The sequence below is a fragment of the Clarias gariepinus genome, chromosome 9 (genome assembly GCF_024256425.1).
Source record: "Clarias gariepinus isolate MV-2021 ecotype Netherlands chromosome 9, CGAR_prim_01v2, whole genome shotgun sequence".
NCBI lineage: Eukaryota > Metazoa > Chordata > Actinopteri > Siluriformes > Clariidae > Clarias > Clarias gariepinus.
The window spans coordinates 29,574,359-29,602,320 of NC_071108.1; the positions used below are offsets into that span (position 1 = coordinate 29,574,359).

Below are 27,962 nucleotides of genomic sequence, written 5' to 3' on the forward strand. Positions count from 1 at the left end.
ACCGATCATAAATAATGTTACCTCCTCATGTTTTTTTTGCAACCATGTTGAGAAAAAAAGGCTAATAACTATAAGAATTCTATAAATATAATAACTGTAACAGCTTAGATTGTTTTGTTTGGGATTCCCATCATTGTGAAAAACTTATCATCAACTTATCAAACAACCATTTTATATCATAATTGGATGTAGTCAGTGTGTCGGCATTTCATTATCATTTCATTATTGTTTCATTATAATCTTGCTGAAACAAGTTATGCTGAAAGATTCATTCTGGAAATCTCATGTTTGCTGAATTTGTGTACTGACTTGTGTACGCCATGCATCATACACCTAAAGATTTCTGGACACTTGTGGGTTCTTCTCAGATGTTCTGCAAGCTTTATAAAATGTCTATGTATGTTGTAGCATAATAATTTACCTTCACTGGAACTTAGTGGTCCAAACCTGTTCCAGTGTGACAATGCTCCTGTGCACAAAGCAAGATTCATAAAGACATGGTTTGCCAAGGAAGAACTTGAATGACATGAACAGGGCCCTGACCTCAACCCCAGGGAGCACTTAGGAATTAGAATGACGACCACATCCTAGGGTTCCTAGCTTGACATTAGTGCCTGACCCCTCTATTGAATTTGGGGCTAAATGTCAATTGGCCGTACCAATGCATAACAAATGCTTTTTTAAATTCAACACAAGTGGCCTCTTTTAAAGACTACTGAACTTTCAAAATTATTAAACACCCTGAATAAAATTCTTAATTACAGTACTACTTTTGTAAATCAGGTGTTGTCTTGCAACTAATTAGGTGCCCCATGTGTGCTTGATGTACAACACATCAAATCCCTCAGTTTTCTAGATTTGTTGTTGGAGATGTTTGACTGCATGTCAGAAATGGCTAGGTCAAGAGAGTTGTCCAGAAAGTTAAGAGATGAGATCATTGCTTTGCACAAATACAGTGGGGCAAAAACGCATTTAGTCAGCCACCAATTGTGCAAGTTCTCCCACTTAAAAAGATGAGAGAAGATAGACAAAATAAGAAAAAAAACCCAGAAAATAACATTGTAGGATTTTTAAAGATTTATTAGCGAATTATGGTGGAAAATAAGTATTTGGTCAATAACAAAATTTCATCTCAATACTTTGTTATATACCCTTTGTTGGCAATGACAGAGGTTAAACATTTTTCTGTAAGTCTTCACGAGGTTTTCACACACTGTTGCTGGTATTTTGGCCCATTCCTCTATTGAGGACTACTCTAGCTGAACTGTAGGACTACTAAGCTGCTTACTTGTTGCAGATTCAGTCTTCCCAGCCCTGGTGCAGGTCTACAATTTTGTTTCGGGTGTCCTTTGACAGCTCTTTGGTCTTGGCCATAGTGACTGTTTGAGGTTGTGGACAGGTGTCTTTTATACTGATCACAAATGCTATTAATACAGGTAAGACAGGTAAGCTTTAAGAGGAGCCTCTTAAAAAAGTTGTTACAGGTCTGTGAGAGACAGAAATCTTGCTTGTTTGTATGTGACCAAATAATTTTTTTTACCATAATTTGCATATAAATTCCTACAATGTGATTTATTGGATTTTTTTTTCTTATTTTGTCTCTCATAGTTGAGGTATACCTATGATAAAAATTACACTTTGTGAATCCTCTGTGAAATTACACTTTTGTGAATCCTTGCACAATTGGTGGCTGACTAAATACTTTTTTGCCGCACTGTAAGGACAAGGACCGACAGAAAGAATTGGTGGCAGCAGGCACTAAAGTTTTACTGTGCACTATAAGGTGCATACTGAACACTGAAGGTCTCTGATATGTCTGCTTTGCTTCCTCTGGCACTGAAAGCCTGCACCATGTAGAGGGCAAGATCTGTTTAATCAAGTATCAGGAAATCCTTGAAGAAAACGTCATACCATCTGTTAGAAAGCTGAAACTTCGACATTATTGGACCTTTCAACAGGACAATGATCCCAAGCATACTTTAAAGTTAAAAAAACAATTGCAGCACGTCAACCCAAGAATCTTACTAGAATCCATTGAGAGAGATGGGAAAGATCCATCAGAAACGGTTCAAGAAGCTAGTGTCTGGATATACATCATATACAACATGCAATCACATTATGTGCTCAAGTGGTCACCGTTAACATTCAGACACTTTTGAATTCGGCACTACTGTATGAATAACAATGACTAGGGTTTCCACAGGAATTGCCTTTATTACACCAGTAGACTGCTGACAATCATGTGCACCCAAAGCTCATCTATGTCTGTGGGGACCAAGGACTACCCTGTCTTTCCCAACCCCACGGAAAAGCCATGTAGCACAAAATGCTGAAAAAAAAAAAATCTGACTGGCTTTAGAATAGAAGGGCGTCAGAACACTTAGTGCACCACAGCTTGCTGCATAGGGGGCTGAGCAGGCATAGAGTTCAAGTTTGTTGATATGTCCACCAAATTCCCAGATTTCAATCTGATCAAGCATTCATGGAATACACCAGACAAATAAGTTTGCTCCATGGAAGACCCACCCTAGAACTCACAGCACCCAAAGGATTCGGACAGACAGACGGATAGACAGACAGATAGATAGACAGACAGACAGACAGACAGACAGACAGATAGATAGATAGATAGATAGATAAATAGATAGTCAGATAGATAGATAGATGGATGGATGGATAGCATATGGATATGTATGTGATGTGCAAATTGATGCATATTTAATTGTGTTTTTTTATTACATGGATAAATAGATGTTAAGAGAAAGTTTTTTCCAATATTTTTATATACTTTTATTATGTTAAGGTTGATTCTCATATAAGTAAGTGTAAAAAAGCCCTTTAATGGGACAGTTTCTGGTCTTAAAAAAATCAAGATGCAAGAATTCCCTTTGATGTGATTCTGAGCCATAAAACTTAGAACATAAAAAAGATCAAAGCAGATACACCATGTTCTTTGGGCAAAAGTTTGTTTTAAACTAACTTTTATAATGCACTCATCTTTGCCAATAAAGTCGGAAAATCTTTACATTTTAAGTCGAAAATATAGATCAATAGGGAAGTGCATTAGTCAATTTATATGTTGAAGGGAAGAATTTTAAGCTTTTCATTTCACACCCTGCTTTCTATCACTGCATATCAGCCTAAATCAGTACTGAGGTTGTCTCAGCTGGTCACAACATGCACTGTAGTTGATCTAATCAGATCTGCTTAACACATTCAGAGAAAGATATGAAAAGGGTTTGACTGAGATACTGAACAAAAGTGAGACAGACGGTGTTGGAACTCAAATTCTTATCATTAGTGGCAGACATGTATAAACGGATCCTCTGCTGTGGCCTGAAGGTTTAGCTACAGACGCCACTATACACTATCCTCCTCACACATACATACATGAACATTCTCGTCTTCAATCTTTTTTTTTTTTTTTAGAGATTCTCTGGTACATCTATCTATCTATCTATCTATCTATCTATCTATCTATCTTACTCTTTCAGTATATTCTTATTAACCATGTTGTATGCTGTATACAGGTGAGGTGGATGATATAACTCACAAAGATTGTGCTACTTGTGAAGAAGGCTGTCAAAAGTGCCTCAGTGGTGGGTATTGCAGTGTTATTTTTCAGTTTTGTCTAGATAACCTATATATGGTGACAAATGCAATGCTTCATTGCATCATGCAGACATGCCTTTCCCCATTGTTGTCTGATATTCTGAGCAGTAAAGCCTGATTGTGTAGCCTGTTGAATTTTAAATAGAGAGGCAAAATAAATTTGTATTTATACCAATTAGACACACTGTAATAAAACGGCACTTGGTACAGTGTAATAGCCCATTTTAGCTTTTCTTGACAAACTTATCTGTCGCAGAACATGAATACATTTATGCTCAAAGAAAAAGCTGTATGTGTGTGTGAGAAAAACATGAGAAGATGAAGCACATATCTTGCTGCATTTCTTACCAACTCTTTTCAATCTATTTAAACTTGGAGCTGGATTGATGGCAAAGATGAAACAATGTCACACCATGTCGCGTGTGTGTCATCAAAGTTCTAGATGCGCACTGCTTTTCCTGAGATAAGTGTGTAATGAAATACGGGCCAACTGGATCAGATTAAAGAGTGGATGATAAGAAGTGCTCCTTGAGGGCTTTTTAGTGGGTTAAGGTCGTCAAAACCGATCTGGGCGCAGTTGGTGGATTTTCAGCCAGAATTGGTTCATCTTTTTATGTAGACTGATTTAGAAAAAAGAAAAAAAATTCATTACAAAACACTACTACCACCACCACCACCACTACTACTGACCTGCCTACCAAGGAATAAAATTCCCTAGAGGCTGCAGGTGTGAAATGTTGACTGGCACATTAACAAGTCATTCATCATTGTCCTTGTTAATGCTGTGTGAGCAAATTCTCCTTAAACAAATCTTTCAGCCATGTCATGATACAGTCCAAATAGTCTATGTGCCCTAAAGGCCTACAGTTTCCTTGGTGCCTTGCATTCTTGCCTCTATTAGATAAAGTATGTATTGGCCTAGGTCTTGAACGAAGGGAATAGTTGCTTAGTTTGGATTTCACAACCCATCGGCCCTGGGGCAGAGTTACTTCACAACTGTCTGATTAAATTAACCAGTGAGTAAGTGGATCTAATCGCGCCTCCAATGAAGGGCAATGTTGGCTTGCCCCCTGTTGGTACACAGAGAACAAGACAACTAAATGGCTGGTTCATTTATTTTACTTGTGTTGTTTTACTGAAGGGAATCTAAAATCTTTCAGCCACATTTCATATTTTGTGATTGATTGGCATGTTGAATGTCCAGCTATGATCTAATACACTGTGAATTTCTTTCAATTGATAGACTAATTAATTCAATTTCTTCTCCTTTGTTTGTCAGCAAACCCAAAAAACTGTTTGTCCTGTCTAAAAGGATATTACAAGTAAGTTTTGCTAGTTTCATTTATTTTTTTTCAAGAGTCATTTTAAATGTGATGTTCAATAGCTTTACAAGTAAATTTGTTTTCATTAGATTGAGGACAAGTTGCCATAAGATATGCCCTGAGAAAACATATGGCGATGACACCTATATGGTGTGCAGTCCATGTGAAGATAATTGTGTCAACTGTGATGAGGCCCAGTGTTACCTCTGTGAAGATGGCTTCTTACTCTCAGGTGCCAAAGAATAACATCTGTATGAGACAGATCTGAATTAATGTGCTTTAAAAAAAAAAGATTCCACTGATTTATTTATGGTATTTGGGATGTTTAAAAGTGTGTTAATGAAAATCCAATGTAGAAGTGGTGGGGAGAAAGCATTTGGCAGTAGAACAGTTATATGATGATGTCACGCTGAGTTATGCCAGAAACTGAGCAAGTCGTCTCAAGTGATGAGTCTGGAAGTAGAGTCATGTCAACTGGATTTCTTTTGATGGTTTGAAAGGTTTCTTTACTCAACCAAGTAGCTATTTCAATCCGAGAAAGGTTAGTTGCCTGATTCAGGTTCAAAATGGCCCACGGAGATTTAAATTTACATTAAAGCATTTGGAAGATGCCCTTATGCAGAGCGACTTACGTTTCTTACAGCACTATGAGTAGGTAGTCAGGCAGCATTGTGGATAATGTAGGAAGATGTTAAGGGTAAAGGTACCCCAACATGTTAATTAATAAAAGGAAAAAAAAAATATTTCTGAATTATAAACATTTCATACAGTTGAAGGTCAAGGGTTAATTATTATTAGGGATTATATATTATCAGGGACGGTATCACTATTTTATAAATATCCGAATTTGATATAAATATTTCAGATTTTGTAACAATTCTAAACACAAACTTAGCAAATTATTAGCTCCTACCGCACACTGTGCTGTGTGAATAGTTTAGTGTGTGCCACCTGCAGGATTATATAGAAACAGCAACATTTTTTATCTTGAATGCAAACATTTTAAAATAAAAAATAGATACTACGAATATATATGAATTGTCACACATAAGAATCATGAAACATCAAAAATGCCTTTTTTCTCCTATATTTATTATTTATAAAGTTTTTAAGGCAATTAGTTTGTTGTGGATTTTTCCTTTAAGTTGCATCCGATTGCTGCTAAGAGTCTGTCCGGATATGTGTCTTTTGTCTGATGATGATGATGTATGTGGGTGTGGGTGTGATGGGTGTTTGCCTAAGGGCAGAAAAATAAAGGTTTACGTAGACGCTAGGTGAGGACAGACATGCTGCTACCAGCCCTTCACACCTTCTCTCATCTGAATTCCAACTGGAAGAAGTGCAATATAGAATAAAAGAAACTTGTTCTTTCATACGGTGCTCTGTTTTTTTTGCTAAAGAAAACAGCATACTATACAGTAAAACATTTAAAAATTATATCTACATTTGTATTTACAGTTATAGTCATGATTTTGTTTGAGTCCTTAATTATGACTGTACCTGAAAGCAAACGTTTTTCATGTCTAGATGGCATGTGTGTGGAGAAATGTAAAGAGGGTTTTTTTAAAGACTCGATGAATGAGTGCGAGCCATGCCACCACGAATGCCGCTCATGTGGCGGGCCATTCTATGACGACTGCGACTCTTGTGAAGATGAAATGCGTTTGGTTGGGGGCCAGTGTGTCAGCCCAAGGAAAGCAGTCCATTGTGACCCGTTACACTTTTTTAACGGTAAGGTGATGTGTTCATGTAGCCTAATATTAATACGCTGGTGGAGTTTCCTGTAAAATATTCTACGAGGGCTGTTCAAGTCAAACCGGGACATGCAATAAACTTTCTCGTGAAGGCGTAAAAAAATTAATAAAAAAATTACGATTATCATTTACAGAAGACCTTAAGTGCAGTACAATTATGCACAGTAAATGTACAGTAAAACAGTCATTTTCATGTACATTTAGCGAGTGGAACTCCTGGTCCTTAAAAATCGATGACACACAATTATTCACTTGACTGGAAGTTATTGCCACATGCCTTGTACAGTCCTAACCTCGCCTCAAGCCATTTCCACATGTTTGGGCCTTTAAAGGAGTTCCTGGGAGGCCAGCGTTTCAGGAATGAAGCAAATAGTCTGATGTATGCATACTGAGACGACTTTCTACCTTGAGGGTATCCAAGCACTTGTGAAACTAGAATAAGTGCATTAGTGTAGCAGGGGGTTATGAAGAGAGCTTTTACTTTTGATTCTGTACAATTAAAAGTCCCGGTTAGACTTGAACAACCTTTATATTTACTTTTAATCATGTTATATATGAGGAAACAAATGAAAATATGATTAATTTGGTGTGATTCAAGTGATATTATCTAAATGTAGTCGATCTGAGAAATGTTTTAATCGTATTTATAAAATATTTTATTAAGCTAAATATACAGTACGAACCAGGGAAATATGCTTATGCTGGTGCTTTTCCACAAGTCCCAGGCTGCTATAATTAGCATCTGCTTATAATGTGCCTCATCCTGAAGATAGTAAATCATACATTTGGCTCATCTTAAAATTACTGCTTGCTGTGTAAGTGCCTTCTGTCTCCTCTCAACCTCTGTCTATGTGTGTGTGTGTGTGTATATGTATGTGTGTGTGTGGGATGTATAGAAGGAGAGGGAGAATGTGAGCAGTGTCATTCTACCTGTAAGCTGTGTTGGGGCCGGAAGGCGGACGAATGTAATACCTGCATTGATGGTAAGTGTTCCGATTGTTCAGTGCTTCCATATTATCTTTTTATTTTTTTGAAGAAATTTTTCAGATGTAAAAAAAGTAAGAAATTAAATACTCTGGAAAAAATATTGATATCTATGTGTATGTATCGATAGGTATGTTTCTAGAAGCAAGCACCCGAAAATGTGCATCATCCTGCCCTGTGGGTGCTTTTGGGAACAAGACAAGTGGGCACTGCGAGGACTGCTCACCACAATGTGTCCTGTGCCATGATGCCCAACACTGCCTCAAGTGCAAACAACACTTCTACCTACAGAATGGCCTATGTGTTGCCAAGTGTAAAAAGTGTGCATAGTTTCTATCTATCTATCTATCTATCTATCTATCTATCTATCTATCTATCTATCTATCTATCTATCTATCTCTCTCTCTCTCTCTCTATATATATATATATATATATATATATATATAAATATATATAATTTAATCATTTTCAGTTCCCACTTATTGCCTTAATAGGGCATTCCCGTGTCACCTACAGCTACCAACTAGGGATAGTGTAGTAGACTAACATGTGCCTCCTCTGACACATCAAATTTTTTTTAAAACTGCTGCTTACACACCGTTAGGGAACAAGAGCACGGCACCCCTGCTCTCAAAACGCCTTTGCTTCAGATAGCTGTAGCGTGACTCGATCCCAATTCATGAAAATTTTAATTTGTGTTCTTTTTCATAGTGTGTCATGGCAACTAAATTCGAATAAACTCGACATTTTTCTAATCAGGACACACTTTGATTTAAATCTCTACAGGGGTTACACTGAAGGTGGCAATTGTCATAGCTGTGCTGAACGATGTGACTCATGTGAAAAAGAAGCTGATTACTGTCTAAGCTGTGAGCCACAGTACCTGCTGCATAGACACACCTGTGTGGATCATTGCCCTGAGGGCTACTACATCAAAGACAATGTGTGTGAGCAGTGTCCTGACGGCTGCACCCAGTGTGACATAAAAGGCAAATGCAGTGGTAAGGACTTCTGCTATGTTGCACCAGCAGTGAAGGCAGCTACAGCTAAGATACATTTACCCCAGAAATACGGGGGGCATTCATTGGTTCATTATACAGTATATCAAAATGTATTTATTAGCACTGTAACTAATAGTACTGTGTAAAACTTTTTACGGCCGCCACCCCCATTTTTTTCTTATTAAATGAAATTAAATGATATAGATTAAATGTAAGAAATGGGAACATATATTTAAGTTGCAAGTGGAAAAAGATACAATTTATGTAGGATGCAGCAGCAACCTCATTTCCCTTCTCGTCCGTTCAACCACTCAGCATTCAGCATCACCAGTTTTATCTGCACTTGTTTCTGACTGGTTCATGCCTTAGTTTAGATGTCTTTTATGCTTGAATGATTCATAGGTCACTTTGTGGTTTAACAAACAAAAAACATTTGTCTGAAACTGGTCATGGTACAGACACTGGACTAAAAATGAGAGCCAAAAAAGTCCTTCAGGAAGCCTGGAAAACTATCCCTGAGACCCCATCTTTGAGACAAAAATCTTTGGAAGTAAAATATGAAGAAATGAGGGCAGACTTTTGCACAGTACTGTAGATCAATGAATGATATTTTTTTGGTGTATTTATTAGCCTACTTACCACGGAAGTCCACAGGGGTGACATGTGGGTCCAAATCTAAAAAATATATGTTTTTTTTTTCCTTTCATTTTATCTTTCTTACAGACTGCGAAAAGTACTATTTTCTGTATGATGGCATGTGTTTGGATGACTGTCCTAAAGCCTACTTTCCAAAGCTTGAAGAAAAGAAATGTGAACGTTGTCATAAAAATTGCGAAACCTGTGATGGGCCTAATGAAGACGACTGCATATCGTGCCAGTATGCTTCATATGTCCGCTACAATGGAGCATGTCTGTCCACCTGTCCGACAGGCACATACCAGGATAAGAATGAATGTCGGGGTATGTTGATCTCAAGCGCAAGCGCACGCGCACGCACACACGCACACACACACACACACAAACTTGTGCAATCTGGGACCTGGCAATTCTCTAGTCCCTAATATACCATTGCATCTTTTAAAGCAAGACATCCTATGAAAATCTAAAAAGCTAAACATCAGTGATCAAAATAAAATAAAAAAAGATTTAAAGTAATTATCGTTTGTAGTCTCAACATACTGTCTGGTAGTCTCAGCATATTTAGTCTTAACACAAGTCTGGATATTTGAAACCAGTTTTCTCTACAGGACCTTATTCTAAGGCCTCCTAATTTTTCATAATTAAATGAATCATAACGGAATATGGAAACCGAACAACATAAGCCAAGGCTGCCACTGTACAAACAAAAGCTAGACATTGCACAACCAGATGCTGCACAGATGTCGGACAGCTCAAACCTTACAGCCTCAGACTATTCATATGGGTTTCAGTACTATATATCATGGTTTCTCCTTCTTTATTCTCTGAGTAATTTTGGTAATCTAAGTCTGGAAACTGGTGGCATGTTTTGTCTTTACGGGCATTTGTTGTTTCTTTCATGGTCAAGTCTAATAGCCCTGATTGGTTGGTTACGTCTGAATGTATTTGTATTTTGGTTACATTTTGCCCTTAAAAGTCAAGTAAGACACACATTCTTTACCTTTCAGTTTGTGTTTTTTTCACTAGCTCATAAAAAAAATATTTTGTGTTGTTCTTTCTTTAATTTGTCTCCACAAAACTATTAGGTTCCAATTACAATCAGTGCAAAAACAGTGTTGTATGAACAGTGCGTTTTATTCAAAGCAACTTTCCATATGGTGTACAGATGAACTAAATATGATTTAAACAAAAAATTGGAATCTTGCCCACAAAAACACAAGGATGCATTTATAGATCCTGGGTCATCATTTAGCACTGCACATTAAGATAGTTTCTGTTTAAAAGACAACGTATATTAGGGTGATAATGTGAAATTAACAGGATTGAGTCCAAAAGATTCAGGGAGTGGTGCAAAAAAAAAAAAAAAAAAAGGAAAAATTTGCACCTTTTTGATCATTTGATACTTTTGGGATGTTGCGAACATACTCTATAAGGGGCGTTCAAGTCAAACTAGGACTTGTGATAAGAGCATGATATTCATAGAAGACTCTGAGCACAGTACGGTGATGAGACTCTTAGCCACAATAAATGGTGCTATTTTTTATAAAAAGCTGTACATCTGTGAATGACGGTCCTGGCCGAGGTGGCTCGGAGGCCACTTCATTCCTGTGAACATTAAGCGAGTGAAGAATCCTTGTAAATCGATTACTTCTCCTCAAGTTGCTTACGCATCTCTGTGGGAATTGTACACACAATCATTCACAAACGCCATTTGCACGTTACAGAAACTCTGGAGATGGGAGTTATTGCCACATCCCCCGCACAGTCCTGACCTCGCTCCAAGCCATTTCCACATGTTTGGGCCATTAAAGAAGTTCCTGGGTGGTCGGTGTTTTAGATGTGAAGCAGGCAGTCCGATCATCGCTCGGGGAAAACTTTCTATCTTGATGGTATCCGAGTAATAGTAAAACGCTGGGCTTAGTATAGGAGGAGATTTTTCTGTTATTCTGCACAATCAAAAATCCCGCCTTGATTTGAACGCCCCTCATAATTGACTTAATTATTACATCCTTTGCCACATCATCATTTTTTGGTCCCTGTATCTGTCTAAGTATAGAAAATGAAAAAAAAAATCTACCTGTGATTAATCAGCCAGGGTAAATCTAACTGGGTGGTTTGTGTGTGTGTGTTTTCCAGACTGTGACAGGTCCTGCCTGACCTGCTCTGGCCCTCACCCATCCTCATGCCTCAGCTGCAGGCCCAACACGAGGAAAAATGTTAACGGCCATTGTGAGTTCTATAGTAACTGCTCCGCAAACACATTCGAGGATAAAGATGGGCAGTGCACACCGTGCCACGCAAGCTGTCTCCGCTGCTCGGGCGCGAGTGAACATCTGTGCCTCAGCTGCCGCTCTGACTATTACCTGCACAGTGAGTTCATGCCTCCTCTGCCGACTGCTCCTCTGGGAAAAACAGTACAATATCGCTAATTCCCATTTACAATGACAGCATAATTAAAACCACATTATATGACAGGGGAATACTGCATTCTTTCTAATCATTGCACACATTATTACTAAGAAGCCAGAAATAAAACTGAAGCAAATATTGTTTTCCCTCCGCAACAGGACACATGTGTGTTACCACGTGCCCGGATGGTTACTACGGTGATACGAACGAGCATGAGTGTATTAAGTGTCATGTGACGTGTGCAGTGTGCCGTGGGCATCATAGTAACGACTGCCTCAGATGCAAAGTAGGTCTCTTCAGGTTGGGAAATACCTGTCTGCCAAAGTGCCCTTCCAGGTACACCTTCATGTCTTTGCCAAGTTATTATTTTTTTATATATATATATATATATATATATATATATATATATATATATATATATATATATATTTGTAACTAAATGATAAAGAAATCATGGGGAAGAAAATGACATTATAGTTATGAATAGAATAACAGGGTCTGCTTGATCTCATTCTGCACTGTCATCATGACAGGCATTTGCCATTTCACCACTAGAGGGCACCACACACTCAAACAACATGTGTGTGGATCTCACCTCTGATGAGCTGCATATAACAGAACAACTAACAATATTAATATGTTAAAAGATTAGTACTTATTAAATAGCAAGTTATATAATATAATATAATATAACTATAATATAATAATATATAAAAATTAAAGCTTGAGGATCATGAAGAAGTGTTAAAAAGGTTTTTTTTTTTGTCGTCAGAACAACTTTAATTTATGAGTTAAGCAGCTCATAAGTATTTAGGAAGAATTTCTCATTAAATCATGAATCTTTTTCCCATGCTTATCTATCCATGTTTTGTGATCCTTGATATCAAGCTATGTGCATTGGCCCAAACACATGAAGTCTCCAAACAACCACCAGTAAAAAAAAAAAAAAAAGGAATCTCTATAGTGTACTTATGATGATATTCACCCAGCCTTTATAACACATAAAAATATCATAGATATTTTTACAAGCACCAAAACTCCCTTTATTCCTCTATATAATCCCTTTCTACACCAATGCACGTATCCCAGAGTTTCATTTGTGCTTGAATATCGTAAAGATGGAAATTATCTCAGTACCCTGGAGCCATGATCAGAATGCCTGCTTCATGTCTGAAACACTGGCCTCACGGGAACTCCTTTAATAACCTTAACATGTAGAAATGTTCTTGGAGTGAGGTCAGGACTGTACAGCGGATGTGGCAATAACTTCCAGGTAAGTTCCTGTAATGTGTAGGTAAATGATTGTGTGTACAGTTCCCACACAATCTGCCTCTGCAAGTTTATCAGTTGATTTTCAAAGATCACGTGCTCCACTTCCTAAATGTTCACCGGGATCCGAGCCATCAGGCATATGTTTTACTTCGGCTAAGAGTCTCATCATACTGTGCTTGACGTCCTCTGTATTTCACTGAATATGACTTTCAACCAGTTTGTGCTGGTTTTCATTCAATGTTCTATATGTAAATCCCATTTAATTATTTTCACATTCCATCCCAATTTCTTACAGTTCTGTCACAATCCTTGACTCCTGTTTATGGTTTCTATTTGTTTTGGCGTAAGGTTTCTATTTTTGTAAGGCACTTACTGTAGCTGTAAGTTTTCTATCCCTCCTTGGTCTACTCAGATGGTTTCTTTTTTGTTTATACCTGAACCAGATTTTAGATACAGCCGACCGGAGACAACCACACCCTTATGTCAAACTCTGTGTTGTCTTTCCTTTTTTTAAAGGACTTTTATAATCATTTCCATCATCAGTTGACAACTTTCTTGTTGAGGTCATGTTTACTTTTAATCAAATTCAAATTCACATACACAGTCATACACAGTACGATATGCAGTGAAATGCTTACACGACTGTCAGTGACCTTAAAAAATAATAAAAGCTTATACATAAGAAAATAAATATGAATAAAAGAAATACAATAAAAAAATAAATACATTAAAAATACATTAGAAATACGTTAAAAATAAAATTAACTAGTAAAATTGGAGTCCAACAGCTTTTGTGTATATGTATGTATTCTCCTAACTGTAGGCTAATTTGTGGATCTAAACTTGAACTGGAGTTTGTTTTAGAAATGCAAATTATAAGCTGATTCCTTTATTTTATCCTTAACAGTTAAACGATTTCATAATTATCTCTACTCTTAAAAAAAAACATTCATTGAAATAATATAATGTCTGTTTTCCATAGCCAGATTCCATATCCAAGTGACTGGTTTGTGTGATTTCTTTGATTTGTTTCTTTCCCACAAATTAAAAAGCTTGGTGGACTTCCTCCAAGTGTTATAATTCTCTTATTTTTGTCAAACGTAACGTGATTGTGATGATTACAAAGACTGGATATTAAAATAATTCATTAGTTCAGTCCTTTGAACATGCACCCAGCAACACACACCCTTGGCTCAGTAGAGACTAGTAATTTAAAGACTTTGACATAGTCTCCCACTACATGAATCAAAAATCCACACCCTTTTATATTGCAGTGGGCTTTTAACAAAGATGTGGTATTCTGGATCTTTTATACTTTGCAATGCTTTTGTGCTCTTTAAAAAACAAAAACAACAACAACAAAAAAAACGGAGCATTAGTTTAAGACCATGTTAACGAAAATTCTTCTTACACAATCTGAAAAGCTTTCTCTTCCTAGTCCTTAACATTAACTTAATGTTATTTCATGTTGTACGTTAACATAATAGCAATATTTGAATATTTTTGTCAGATAGCCCCATTAAATCGTGTGTTCTTTCTAATAGATGTTAAATTCTTATTTAAGGAACATTAAGAAAGCAGAAGACTTTAGAAGGTCAATTCAGGATTAAAAAAAATGGCATTCCAGATATTATTACACAGGGCCTTCAAGTCGAACCAGGTGAAATTTCTGGTGAATGAAAACTGATGACATTATAGCAAAATACAGTACGTTGATGAAACTCTTAGCCGCAGTAAGACACATGAATGGTGCAAACAGTGCATTCACAGCCGTACGTCCGTGAAAGACGATCCCGGCCGAGGTAGCCTGAAACCCACTGCACTTGTTTCTGTGAAAATCCAGCAAGTGGTACGCCTGATTCTTAAATATCTCCACCACCAAGTTGCGGAACAATCACACTATCATTCACAAATATCACTTGCATATTGTAAAATTCCAGAAGCTGGAAATTATTGCCATATGCCCCGCACAATCCTGACTTCACTCCCCACGTTTGGGCCATTAAAGGAGTTCCTGGGAGGCCAGCATTTTGGATGTGAAGCAGGCAGTCTGATCTTGGCTCAGGCATACTGAGAAAACTTTGATGGTTCGAGCACTAGTGAATCACTGGGATGAGTGCATTAGTGTAGCAGGGGATTATATAGAGAAATAAAGGTAGATTTTACTCTTATAACTGTATTCTCTTATTCTGCATAATCAAAAGTCTTTTTATTTGAATGCCCCTTGTATATTTTTTTATCTTAAAAAAAAAAAGACTTGGCTTATTAACACCCTTATTTAATTAATAGCTATAGTTTCCCCAAACAGGAGAGCGGTTACATTACAGTACACAGCTTTTGTTTACTTTTGTTGTTAAAAGGGAAAAAAAACAAAAACATAGTGAATATTCATGTCATATTCTTATTATATTCAAATGCAAAGTGATTTAGGTCCACCAATTTCCTGTACTCCTAAATTAAATACCTATAGGCTAAATAGTTTTTTTTATTTTTTTATTTTTTTTATTTTTTTACAATTATGCAATACACAATAATTATTATGTAGAAACATTTAACAGCTAACTTTTTTTATGTTCATTACGAAACGCAGAATATTTAAAGTGTGTGTCTCTGTGTGTCCTTGTGCCCCTGATACGACACAGCTCAGTGGACAGCTTAGTGGTAACCTCCGATGTTGGAGGTTATTTTCTTAATAGGATAAGGCTCTGGTGGGATACTGATCAGAAGGTTGGTGCCCTTGAGCAAGGCCTTTAACCTTGCCTGCTTCAGGGTGCTGTATCATGGCTGACCCTCGGCTTTGACCAAAGCTTCCAAACAAGCTGGGATATGAGGGAAAAAAAAAAGAAATTCACTGTGCAGTAATATACGTGTGAGAACAGAGGCTAAAAAACTAATCATCTAACTTTCACTTGATAATTTTTCTGCCTTTGTCTTAATGTTGTATATCATCATATTATTATTATTATTATTATTATTATTATTATCATCACTCACTCATCATCTACACTGCGGGGGGGCTGGAGCCTATCTCAGGAGACTTAGGGCATGAGGCGGGGTACACCCTGGATGGGGTGCCAATCCACAGCAGAGCACACACACACACATACTCATACACTCATTCACACACTAATCTGTATGTCTTTGGACATTGGGAGAAAACTGGAGGAAACCCACGAAGCACAGGGAGAACATGCAAACTCCATGCACATAAAGGCGGGAATTAAACCGGCACCCCAGAGGTGCAAGGCGACAGTGCTAACCACTATACCACCGTGTTGCAAATTATTATTATTATTATTATTATTATTATTAATAATGATAACAACAATCAAATCAATATAAATGGTGCACATTCCTTCAGGTTTTATGGCGATGATACCAGTGGTACATGTGAACCATGTGACCCGTCGTGTGAGGAGTGTTCAGGCAGTGGTAAGAAACACTGCCTAGGCTGTAGCGAGGGTTACTTCCTGTTAAAGCATGAAGGGATTTGTGTGCACGTGTGTCCATCCGACCACTTCACTGACACTTCGAATAAAGTGTGCCAACGATGTGACCCAACCTGCAAAACCTGTAAAAGTAAGACACTTCTAAATGTATGGTTGATTATTTTGCAGCCTAGAATAGATGATATGAGGACATACTGTACCTATTATATAAACAACAACATACATTATATTCAGTTTTAATGAAATGATCAGTGATTACGTTTAATCTGTTTTACAGAATCGGGCGTTTTTCATTGCAAGTCCTGCTATGAGGGCTTCCGAATGTTCGCAGGAATGTGCTCATCATTGTGTCTGGCTGGAGAGTACGCTATATCCACGGTAACACAGCCTGCTGCTTGGATTAATAACCAGTGCTGTGGTGCATCTGATACAGAAATCATTAAATCACTTCACATCTAAATGGAGATCTAATTTGTTCTGATTCGTGGTATATGGTTGTGTATGCGTGCGTGTGTGTGTGTGTGTGTGTGTGTGTGTGGGTAGTGCTGGTGGCATGCTGCTGCATTTATCACATTAAAATAGTTGATATTTCTATTAACAATTAAACAACACTGAGTGGCCAGTTTATTAGGTACACACTGTATCTCTAGGTATTGATCCTTTTTATTTTGTCAGCTACATCTACCATATAGGGTTTATAGATATATAAAGGTATAGATTCCCAGTATTTAATCACCACAGGACCGCTCCTCATGCCTGTGTGTTGTCCATTCACCAGTCTACCTACTTCTCTCTAAAATGTCTTCTTGTCCCACACAGAGCCCAGAGCTTAAGTGCATACCATGTGACCCATCATGTCTAGAGTGTAAAGGGGCGGGGCCGTTTAACTGCACCTCCTGCCATGCTGTACATCGTCTCTCAGAGGATGGAAGGTGTTTAGCTTGCTGTGGAAAAGAAAGTCGTGTGGACTCGTCTCCTCTGTCCTGGGAGTGCTGCCAGTGCAATGACGGTAAAAATCTTTTATCCAGAACAAAAAAACTAGGGATGTGATGATGTGCTTATGTCACAATACAATTCAATACGTGATATGGCGCTCATGATTCGAGACAAACATAATATATAAATAATATTGATTGAATATTGATGCAAATAATAGTGATTGAAACAATGATTGTTTATAATAAAATAAGATAAAAAAAATAAATAAATAAATAAAATTAAATAATAAACAAAATGTAATAATAATAATAATAATAATAATAAAAACTGCCATAACCAGGAACCTTTGCATTATCAGCATTGCAGTAATAATTGACAAATGAGAATTTGTTTAGCACAGATAGGTGAGTCCTTTATAAAATGTAATAAAAATATTGCATACAAAAATGCCAGATAATACAAAAGATTATTAACAGTTTTGTTTATGGATCATTAAGTATATAAATAAAGTGCGCTGCCTGGCAAAAAAAAAAAAGTTGCCATTTTGGTAAGGTCAAATTATTGGGCTGCATCAAGCAAAGAAAACAACTAAGGATATTTTTTTTAATGACTGGAATTGGGTTTAGAACCCTTAAACACACACACACACACGCACACACACAAACACGCACACACACACTATGTGATAAGACTAGGAAAAACAGCTATGTGGCCATAAGAAAACCACTTGACTTGTTAGTGAGACTAATCAATAAAAAAGTCTTCAGTTGCTAAAGATTGGACTTTGAAGCACCGGAAAAAAGTCATGGGGTTTGATAAATTCAGATTGACTTGTTTTGTCAGCATGAAAAGGGAAGCGCATGAAGCCATGTACGCATCATGCATATGTGCATATGATCTGGAGTTGCTTCAGTTGCTCAGGTCTAGACTCAGCAACGTTATGTGGCAATAAAATTAAGTCAGCTGACGACTTGAGTGTACTGAATGACCAGGTTATCTTATTTATGGGATTTTTGCCTCCCTGATGTCTCAGGTGTATTGCAGAACTCAGATTGTGAAAGAGTGGTGCTGGGAGCAAGAGGGAACTCAAGGTCATTGGAGAAAATCTTAGTGTGTGTGACTTTTTTTTTTTGGCCAGGCAGTGTATGAACTAAAGGAAAACAATGAATAAGTCTAATAATTTCTAATAACTGTTCACAAATTTGATTGGTCAGTCGGTGTTCATTAATTTCACATAAGAGCATCTATAAGTAATGAGTAATGCCAGCTGCCATTCAATTCATAGATTAATATTAACATACCTGTACATAATATTATGTTATTAGGTAATACGGGGCTAATAATAAAAAAGTTTTTAAAAAGGGTTATTTAACAATGACAAACACCTTCACTATTATGATTTTTGCATTTTCAAGTTGCTTAAGACTTGAAAAGGAAGGAGCCTCCAGTGTCAGTGCTTTGTAAGTTTTTAGCCACAGGATATGGTAAAAAGGATTTTATGCTTACTAGATTCTTGGTAATATGAAAAGCCTTTTTTTTAACCTTTGTGAACTTGCAGATGTTATAAATATATTTTAGATTTTTATCAAAAATGAAAAAGTATGCTGTGCGTTTATAAATAAAAAAAATATTACTAGTGGTATTATTCTGTGGTACAAGAGGAAAAACCACCATATTATTGAAAAATAATCAAGTAGCATTAACCACAAACTAGCTACCCTGCCTTTAATTATTTCCCTATAACAACATACCCCCAACATGTTATACTCCTCATTACTCACTATTCTTTTCTTGTTCAAACATTCCAGTGAATACGTCATTTGTGTGGTCAACCAGTAGGCCATGCAGTCATGCCTTTTATTAGCATGGAAGTAAATTTGATAAAATTGTGTCTGTTCATAGCTTCCTTCGACGAATGCGTGCTCGGATTAAACTTTAACTTCCGCAGCAAAGAAGAAGTGCCTGCAGGCAACTCTGGCCTCGTTACTGTAACTACAATATTACTGCTGATAAGCGTTGGGGTGGTGGCTTTCCTCTTCATGCACTATCGGCCCAAACTTCCATCTTTGCGTTCGGTGAAATCGAATGGCTACGCCAAACTGGACAAAGAGCCTGCTTTTACCACGGCCACCCTCCGCGACAGCATTCAGAGTGAATACACTGATAATGATGAAGATGACGAGGAGGAGGAGGAGATTGTGTACATGGGTCAGGATGGTGTGGTGTATCATAAATTTAAGTACGGCCTTTTAGATCAGGAAGAAGAGGAAATGGAGATGGAGTATGATTACTCGATCTATGCTATAAAATGAAGTGTATGAAAGACTTTCTGATTTTGGTGGCTGATGGAGATTATTTATTGCTATTATTATACGGAGAATGAAACCCTAAGGAGTAAAAAAAAACAAAACAAAAAAAAAACAAAGTTGAAATTTCTGAGAACAATCATTTGTAAGCCTGTTGTTGATGATTCAAAGAGTATGGTTGTAATCCGTTGTTGTTTTAAAGAACGCCATGGCTGTCTTTTCTTTATCATGTCCACTTTGTTAAAGTCTGTTCACAATTGTACAAGCTATTTCTGATGAATGTAGACTTCGAGAATGTATTTGACAAAACCTGTTTTCTCTATAGGATTTCTATAGACTATATATCACTGTACTTTATATGAATCCCGATGTACTGTAATGCATCTATTGTGATCCTCATTCTGATCTTAGACCCCATATGGCAGACAGAGTTTGTTTCAAAGTGTAATAAATCCATCACAAACTCAACTCAAAGAGTCTGGAGAATCTGTGGTATATTTGTGGTAAATATATGGACATTATATTTTAATGTCCTTTATATTTAAGTTTATATATTTTACCTAACACTTGCTGTGTATGCCAGGCAAGAACCAGCCTTTATTTTGACCACAATACACTTTGTTTATTGATTTTTAAATCTCTAATTTTTTTATTTATTGAGACAGGAAGAAACATTTTATTTAATCTTTTTTTTTTTGCCAGGACAACATTAATATTTATGATATATGTAATACTGTATTGGAAGTATGTGACTATTTGATTAGAAAATCTTTTGGAATTTAAATATAAGTCTTAAATAATTGGTTATTGATAATTAAGAGTTTTAAGTGATTTTTGTGTTATTATGTATAGTTTTCTTCATGATGGTTGACTGGCACATGGCAATTTAAAATAGGTGTCATTAAAGTTTTAAAGGTGACCTATTATGCAAAATGGTGAGGAAAAAAATAAGGGGTGTTCAAGTCAAACCAAGACTTTTGGTTGCATAGAATAACGGAACATTCTAAGTGTAACAACTCTCTTTATTTCCCTATATAATCTCCTACTACACTAATGCAGAATGTTTTCTCGGTATGCCAGAGCCCCGATCGGAATGCCTGCTTCAGGTCTGAAACACTGGCCTTCCAGGAACTCCTTTAATGGCCCAGACATGTGGAAATGGCTTGGAGTGAGGTCTGAACTGTATGAGGGATTTGGCACTAACTCCCAGCCCAGTCCCAGCAATCTTCAAGTGGTGTTGGTTAATGATCGCGTGTACATTTCCCACAGACAGATGCGTCTCTTCCATAAGTAATAAAGAGAGAAACATAAAAATGCATTATCTGTAAGGTATATTTCCTCGGCATTGGTTTGTTAAAGAAATAGTAAAATATGGCACCTTTAAAGTAGCCCTAGAAGCGGCTATTGAGAAGATTGGATATAATGGACAAGATCTTTTTACAACTATAAATGCTATGCACTATTTTTCTTCCTTTTTAAGGTTTACATTTGATACATCATCATACCTCAGTCATAATTTTTTTAAAATTCATATACATTTTTCCCCAATCCTGAAAAGGTATTGTTCTAAGGGGCTTAGATAAATTCATTCATTAAATAGAAAGTAATATTAGGATAGTTGATCAAGAAATCTTTAAATGAACTGTCCTTAATAAAGACCAATGAAACCAGAATGGCATGCGGGTAGTTTGTATCTGCACCAATTGATCAACATCAAACTGACCATGTTGGTCTAAAAGTGTTTTTTTATTGTAGCCTTGCCACATAAATTTGGAGTCAATGCACAAAGTAAATACATTTGATATATAGATTATTCTTCATCTTCACCATTTTTATTATTTAAAATAATTAACTTTTGTATTGTTTTTTAATTGAATTCTATAATGTGTGAAATATTTTTTCTGTTGGACAAAATAGTGAATTCGCCAAATGCTGTAGCGTTGGTCATACTTCCAGTTACTATTACAGTTACAGCAAACCAACATTTATTAAAACCCAAATAGCGGAAGTAAAATGGATTAATGGGGAAGGCCATGTACACTAATTCCTTTTCCAAACACTATATTTGCACCGACTTCAACCTTGACTGTATAAGAGGCACTTCGGGAACATGGAAATAGATAACCACCTTCCGTGACATACAGCATCAGTTACACAACTGTCTCTATCTACACAATAACTGGTAAGGAACTATTTTAATATGAGCCGTAAGATTGGAGATTTATTTTCATTCGGAAGTAAAATAAAAAAGTGGATTTGTGATCGACTCGTGCTTAGGAATGAAAACAGGGAAAGAATTAGGACAAGCAAGTTTACAGCTCGATGTCAAAATTGTCATTGTCTTAAACTAAATCCTTGTTTGTAGTGAGAGAAAACAGTAAAACGTAATGCCTAATACTGGGTGGGTCCCCCTTGTGCTACAAAAACTGTTCTGTCTCCACAAGACTGTCATAGCAAGCATTTTCAGCATTTTGCACAATTGTAAAATCATATACAGTACATCCAAAAAAATGTGTCAAGTTTTCCCCCTTATAATTTAAATGTGATTTTTATTACCTGTAAAGTTAAATATTTCAAGCCTTTTTTTTGTCTTAATTTCAATGATTGTGGCTTATAGCTTATGAAAATAAAAAAATCTAGTATCTCAAAATATTAGAATATAAAATTTTGAGTTTGAGTAAAGTAATATTCATACCATGTACTTATATCTGTCAGTCTGATTCAGGACACATGTCAAGTACTGTACTACTGACTTGACATTCGTCCAAAAAACGATCATTGACACCATCCACAAGAAGGTGCTATATTAAAGCATATTAATTAAAAGTTGAGTGGAAATGGTGCACAAGCCACAAAAAATAACTGCAGGCTTAAGAAAATTGCCAAGCACAGGTGTTTTAAAAACTTGAGAGCTTCACAAGGAGTGGAGTGAGGCTGGAGTCAGTGCATCTAGAGCCACCACACACAGGCATCTTCAGGAAATGGGCTGCAAATGTTGCACTCCTAGTATCGTTGCTCAAAGACCTTTTCAGATAAAAGTAGATTTTGCATTTAATTTGGAAATCATGGTCCCAGAGTCTTTAGGATGAATAGAGAGGCACAGAAGGAATTGCTTCAGTGTGAGGTATCTACAGTCAGTGATGGTCTGGGTGTGATGGTGTTTTATCCAGTAAATTGAGCCATCTACCAGAAGATTTTAGAGCACTTAATGCTTCCATCTACTAACAAACCTTATGGAGTACAGTGCCACAGGCTGAGTGCCTCCATGCGATGCTGCCTTGATGCAGTAATTTCTGTTTAAGAAGCCCTGACCACGAGTGCAGAAATCTTTTCAGAATTTCTGTATTGTAATTATTTTATTTATGATTTTATTTATTGTAATTATTTTATTTATGAAAAAATATTCTATAATTCTGAGATACTGTATTTTCATAAGCTGTAAACTGTAGTCATTGACATTAACACAAGAGGCTTGAAATATTTCATGTAATCAATCTAGAATATATGAGTTTTAGTTTTTAAAATCAATTACACAAGAAATGTAACTTTTTCCCCCAGAATATATATATTTTTTTTGAGCTACATATATATATATATATATATATATATATATATATGTTATTTAACCATTTCAGTTCAGGTGACCAGTCTACCAGGATAATAAGTAGAAGCAGGCAGTAATAAATATACTATCTATGATAACGGTGGGCTGTAAATTCCACCATTGTACCTCTGATACTGCTTCACAGGCCACTGGATTACCCTCTGAAACCAACTATGATCGATATATTAATTCCTGCACATATTCCTTTCATTATATACAGAACAATTTTTCTATTCAAATCAGTTCTAAAATTAACTAAAATTATGAGCAGTAAATGTAGCATCTTCATTTTAAACGAGAGTACATTGGTTTCAATAAAATTGTACTACAAATAGCAAATAAATCACACCCTGTAAAAATCTAACTTACAGTAAATTATATTCTGCAGAAACAATTCGATAAGAACCCAAGCATATGACTCAGTTCTAGTATTGCTTGGATTGTACACTTTGACAGATCAACGATCTAAAAAACCTAGATTAGGTAAATCTCAGTCATGGAAGTTTCTGCTTTTCATCTTGGGAACCATCTTTCGAGGATCTAAACTGGCTATGGTAACTTTGATTCTTCATGAAAACCAGTGCAACCCAACCTCTTCATGTTTTTTAAAGAAATAACTTAAGGTGACATGTTTGAGTCAAACAGTGCCTGCACCAGTCAAACTAACACATTGCGTAAAACCTTTCTGAAAGATGCTATAGTACAAAAATAATGCATCAATGCATACATGTTACAGTGGTTTCACTTCCATAAAAGTATGGGAAACTGGAAAAAGTTCTATTTAGTGACCGTTCAAGATCTGATTGGTCGTTGTGGATATAGACGTCCTAAAAAAGTTGTCTTCTTTTAGTTTCACGTGCTCAGGCAGGTCCAACAATCTTTTTGCCTCTTCGATATCGCTGTGAATCGCTGTAATAAGTTCCTCTGCAAAAAGAAAGAAAGCGCATGTCATTTTTCCATTTAAAGTCAATACAGTAGGTTACAGGGAGGAGTGTTTGAGTCAAACCGCACAGTTATGAGAGTAAAAACTTCCTTGATTTCTCTATACAACTCCCGGATACACTAGTGCACTTATCCAGCGTTTCACAAGTGCTTGAATACAATCAGGGTAGAAAATTTGTCGGTACACCGAAGCCATGATTACGGCCTGCTTCTATGCTACCACCAAATCAGTTTTATGTTAACATTCTCGAGACAGTTCATCATAAGGTTTCTCCTGGTTTGACTTAAACAACCACTGTATTTCAATGTATGTATTACATTACACACTGTGTAGGCACTTAAGATGTGATTGTATGTAGATGCTACTGCAAATTATTATTATTTTTTTTACCTAGTGATTTGAATCCTCTTTCTGGGCGAATGTAGCCCACCATGATGACACTTAGCATCTGGCCGTAGAAATCCTCCTTAAACTTGTGGATCAAATGCGTTTCCTGTCATAAAACAAATGACCAATATCAATACATACATATGCATATGAAAAAATGCAAAGGCTGCACATAAATGCATTATTACAAGCAGGTAAAAAATAGATATGTTTTCAGACATGCCTAACAGAATAATTGTTCTTTAAGTCTACGTGTTTCTTGTAAATCAAATCAACTTTCCTCACCATGGATTTTTTAATGTTTTTATAGTAGGGGTTCCAACCAATGCTCATCACCATCTTGTGGATGTCCCCGTTGTCCACGCGTGCCCAGCCGAAATAGATGCCAGTGTTAATATCAGCAGGCAGACTGTCCACTACAGACTCTGGGAAGTTTGCTGTAGTAGATATAAAAAAGGTTAACACATAGGTTGTGTACCTCATGCCTTTGCGACACTTAACCTCAAATCTCCATATTGGTTTCGACCTTCCAGAGACAATACCAGTATTCAACTTGTCCAAACATTTATCATCACTGTTCTAGTTTGCCATACATCAACCAACAGAATGAGTAGTTCTGGTTGGATTTACTGTTCATTATGCATTTAGTGACTGGGGACGTTTCCACTTGACCGTGAAAATGGTCTTGGCTGATGCACGAAGTTGTTCTCTAATGGCTTGTGACTGCAGTCACTCAATAGTTCAGGATGACGATCGGGTTCTCTCAAGGCTTCTTCCCACTGTCATGTTTTTTTTTGTCGTCCTCAGCTTGCTCATCAAGGACAAACTGATAATTATATTTTATACATATTGCCTCACACCACTGTTTGAAGCTCCACTTAAATAAAATTTAATTGAACTGAATAGGGCGGATGAGGAACAGTCAGGAGTGTCATTGGTAAGGGAAGTTATTGCCTCACCTCTGAAACTTGCCACTACCAGTCAAGTGGGAAATTTACAAAAACCTCAGCTCAGTCAGTTTTAGTTAGAGCTGTTTGAACCAGTTGATTACTTGCATTGTGTGGTTATTGTGAGTTCAGGGGCTTCATGATGGTATGGCTAAAAGTAAAAATGAGACACCACTTTCATTGAGTAAGTGAACAGAGAGAAAGACTGTGCTAGATATTGTACTGTTTAATTTTTAAAAATTAAATTTAAATTAAATAAATTTAATTTTTTTTCTTAAGCCTGTTATTTACGAAGCGTGTCAAGCACTTTCTGCGATTCGCGCTGAATTTTTCACAACGATGTCAAAATGCGACCTTTGAGCTGGATCGGAGTACGGAAGTGAGATCATGTTCCCGGTCCCATGTTCTGTGTTTTTCGGCAACAACACAGCAAATGTTCAAATCACACATGAGGATTGCCTGAACTCTTCTGTATGACACACCGACAATGCTGTGGATTGTTTTCTGACGATCATCATGCACAAGTTGCCAAATGGTTCTGACATTTTCGGGGGTTAAGCTCGTTGAAGGTCTTCCTGATCTCTTGTTTTTAGAGAGCAGTCAGTTAGTTAGTTGTAACTAGTAAGTTACAAAACTAGTCTCAAAACTTTTTGATATCACCTCATAGTTAAGAGTGTTTTAAGCCCCCTGCAGGATCATTAGAGGAACTATGACATTTTAACGCCTCAAATGCAAACATTTATAAATTATTTTTTTTAAACCGATTTTGGAGTAAGTGTGGCAATAATGAATCTCCAGAGAAAAAAAAATCACGATAAAAATATCACTTAATCGATTTTTCCCCATCCCTATTATTTAACACAACACCAAATATGAATTATAATTACAACAAGTTAGCTAACTATGTAATTTGACCAATTAGATTACTCATAACTTGTGGAATTCTTAAACTACAGAAATGTTATATTTCACAAAAAAACAACACAAGTTTGTGTCAAATATTTAGCTGTTTAGCATAGTTGTATATCTAGCATGTAGCCGGAACTGTCAGAGCCAGAATCGTCTGATACTAGAAAACTAGGGCACTAGGAAGGGTGGATAAACCTGCTGAGTCATACCCTACACAGTTCGCTGACATGACCTACCCGGAGTGATTTGAGACGCGGCACGTGCCATTTTACCTGTTGGGATTCCTAGCTCTTTGCTTCCTCGTCCAAATCCTCGAACCACTGGTCCTCGGCAGAAATACGGCAAACACCTCATGTCCACGGTTCTAAAACTGGCTTAAAAAATAAATATATATATATTATCTCTGCCACAAGTCACTAGTTTAGCTTTGTCTGGCTAGTCAAGTCTCTTCTGTATAGTAACACCGGCAGGAAGCGTCGCACACTGATGACCCTGTGATGACCGCGGTCTGGCTAATTTCACAAAACACACTGTATATAAATTTAGACAGCGGTTTAAATAAATAAATTCAGAATCAAAATCAGACACCCTTTAGAATGAGGTCCAAACGCTTTCTGTCAGTGTATCCGCTATAGCTACACAGCTTTAAACGTACGCACATTCAGCACTCTACCGTAACAACCAGAGTTACGTCATTTTTGTCGTCATACCTAACGCACGCGTATTCCTGCAAACCCCGCCCACCGCGCAGGATATGACGACATAAAAAAACTGAACTAACTTCAAAATAAAACTCTAACAACAACCAGAGTGCCAGAAGACGGTAAAGAAAATAAATAAAAAGATAATATAAATAATATGGAGAATTAGCGTTAGTCCCCTTCGTTTCTATAGAAATAGTTAAAAAGTTGGCTGATCAGCTTTAATGTAATCAGCGATATTAATATTTCAGGTTGAAGACCACGCACGCCTGCTTGTCTTTCTGTACTGCAGAACTTTCTGTCTAACTCATTAATACAAAGAAATAAACTTTTGTAAGGTTCAGTATCTTACGCCTTGTTTACGCTAAGTACTTCTTTCATCGTCAGCCAAATACACTCCCTGTTTAAAGATCATTATATCTGTCACGTAATTGTTCATAACATCACTTATGATTAATTATAATTAGGCAGATATCTAATTACTGCAAAAGTTTCATCAAAATTCTGTCCCACAGTTTGATGCATGCGCGGTACGCTGTCAAAAATTTCTGTTTATAATCTGCTCATAAATTCCCTTCTACCCCCTTCAATTTTCATAGCGCACATCCCTTTTTTGGGAGTAAGCCATGATGAGTTGCGCTGTTGTATCTGTGTATTGAGGATTGTGTCGGCTTGCAGGTGCATTACCGTCGCTTTAAGTGTCTCCCGTGTACTTTGTGTACACACGGTAAACTATCCTGTTTTGCTTTGTTGAGTGACATGTATAGTGACATGTACTGTATAG

General features: G+C 36.8%; 2 protein-coding genes across 2 annotated transcripts in view; one reads left to right on the forward strand and one right to left on the reverse strand.

Annotated features, from left to right (window-relative positions):
- pcsk5b (proprotein convertase subtilisin/kexin type 5b) overlaps positions 1 to 19,992 on the forward strand; it is a 53,627-nt gene extending 33,635 nt beyond the window's left edge. The window contains exons 24-37 of the mRNA XM_053504645.1: positions 3,531 to 3,599; positions 4,892 to 4,934; positions 5,024 to 5,166; positions 6,462 to 6,665; positions 7,588 to 7,671; positions 7,803 to 7,992; positions 8,459 to 8,673; positions 9,397 to 9,633; positions 11,449 to 11,682; positions 11,880 to 12,057; positions 16,355 to 16,572; positions 16,720 to 16,820; positions 17,262 to 17,451; positions 19,284 to 19,992. Of these exons, the coding sequence (XP_053360620.1) occupies positions 3,531 to 3,599; positions 4,892 to 4,934; positions 5,024 to 5,166; positions 6,462 to 6,665; positions 7,588 to 7,671; positions 7,803 to 7,992; positions 8,459 to 8,673; positions 9,397 to 9,633; positions 11,449 to 11,682; positions 11,880 to 12,057; positions 16,355 to 16,572; positions 16,720 to 16,820; positions 17,262 to 17,451; positions 19,284 to 19,693 (2,516 nt within the window). The 3' untranslated portion in view covers positions 19,694 to 19,992. The remainder of the gene's footprint in view (positions 1 to 3,530; positions 3,600 to 4,891; positions 4,935 to 5,023; positions 5,167 to 6,461; positions 6,666 to 7,587; positions 7,672 to 7,802; positions 7,993 to 8,458; positions 8,674 to 9,396; positions 9,634 to 11,448; positions 11,683 to 11,879; positions 12,058 to 16,354; positions 16,573 to 16,719; positions 16,821 to 17,261; positions 17,452 to 19,283) is intronic.
- Positions 19,993 to 21,420: 1,428 nt separating this feature from the next.
- rfk (riboflavin kinase) lies at positions 21,421 to 27,160 on the reverse strand. Its single transcript, XM_053504922.1, has 4 exons — positions 26,750 to 27,160; positions 24,907 to 25,058; positions 24,625 to 24,727; positions 21,421 to 24,215 (listed from the first exon to the last, which is right to left on the reverse strand). The coding sequence occupies exons 1-4, from the start codon at positions 26,829 to 26,831 to the stop codon at positions 24,073 to 24,075; spliced, it is 480 nt and encodes a 159-aa protein (XP_053360897.1). The 5' UTR covers positions 26,832 to 27,160; the 3' UTR covers positions 21,421 to 24,072.
- Positions 27,161 to 27,962: the final 802 nt, after the last annotated feature.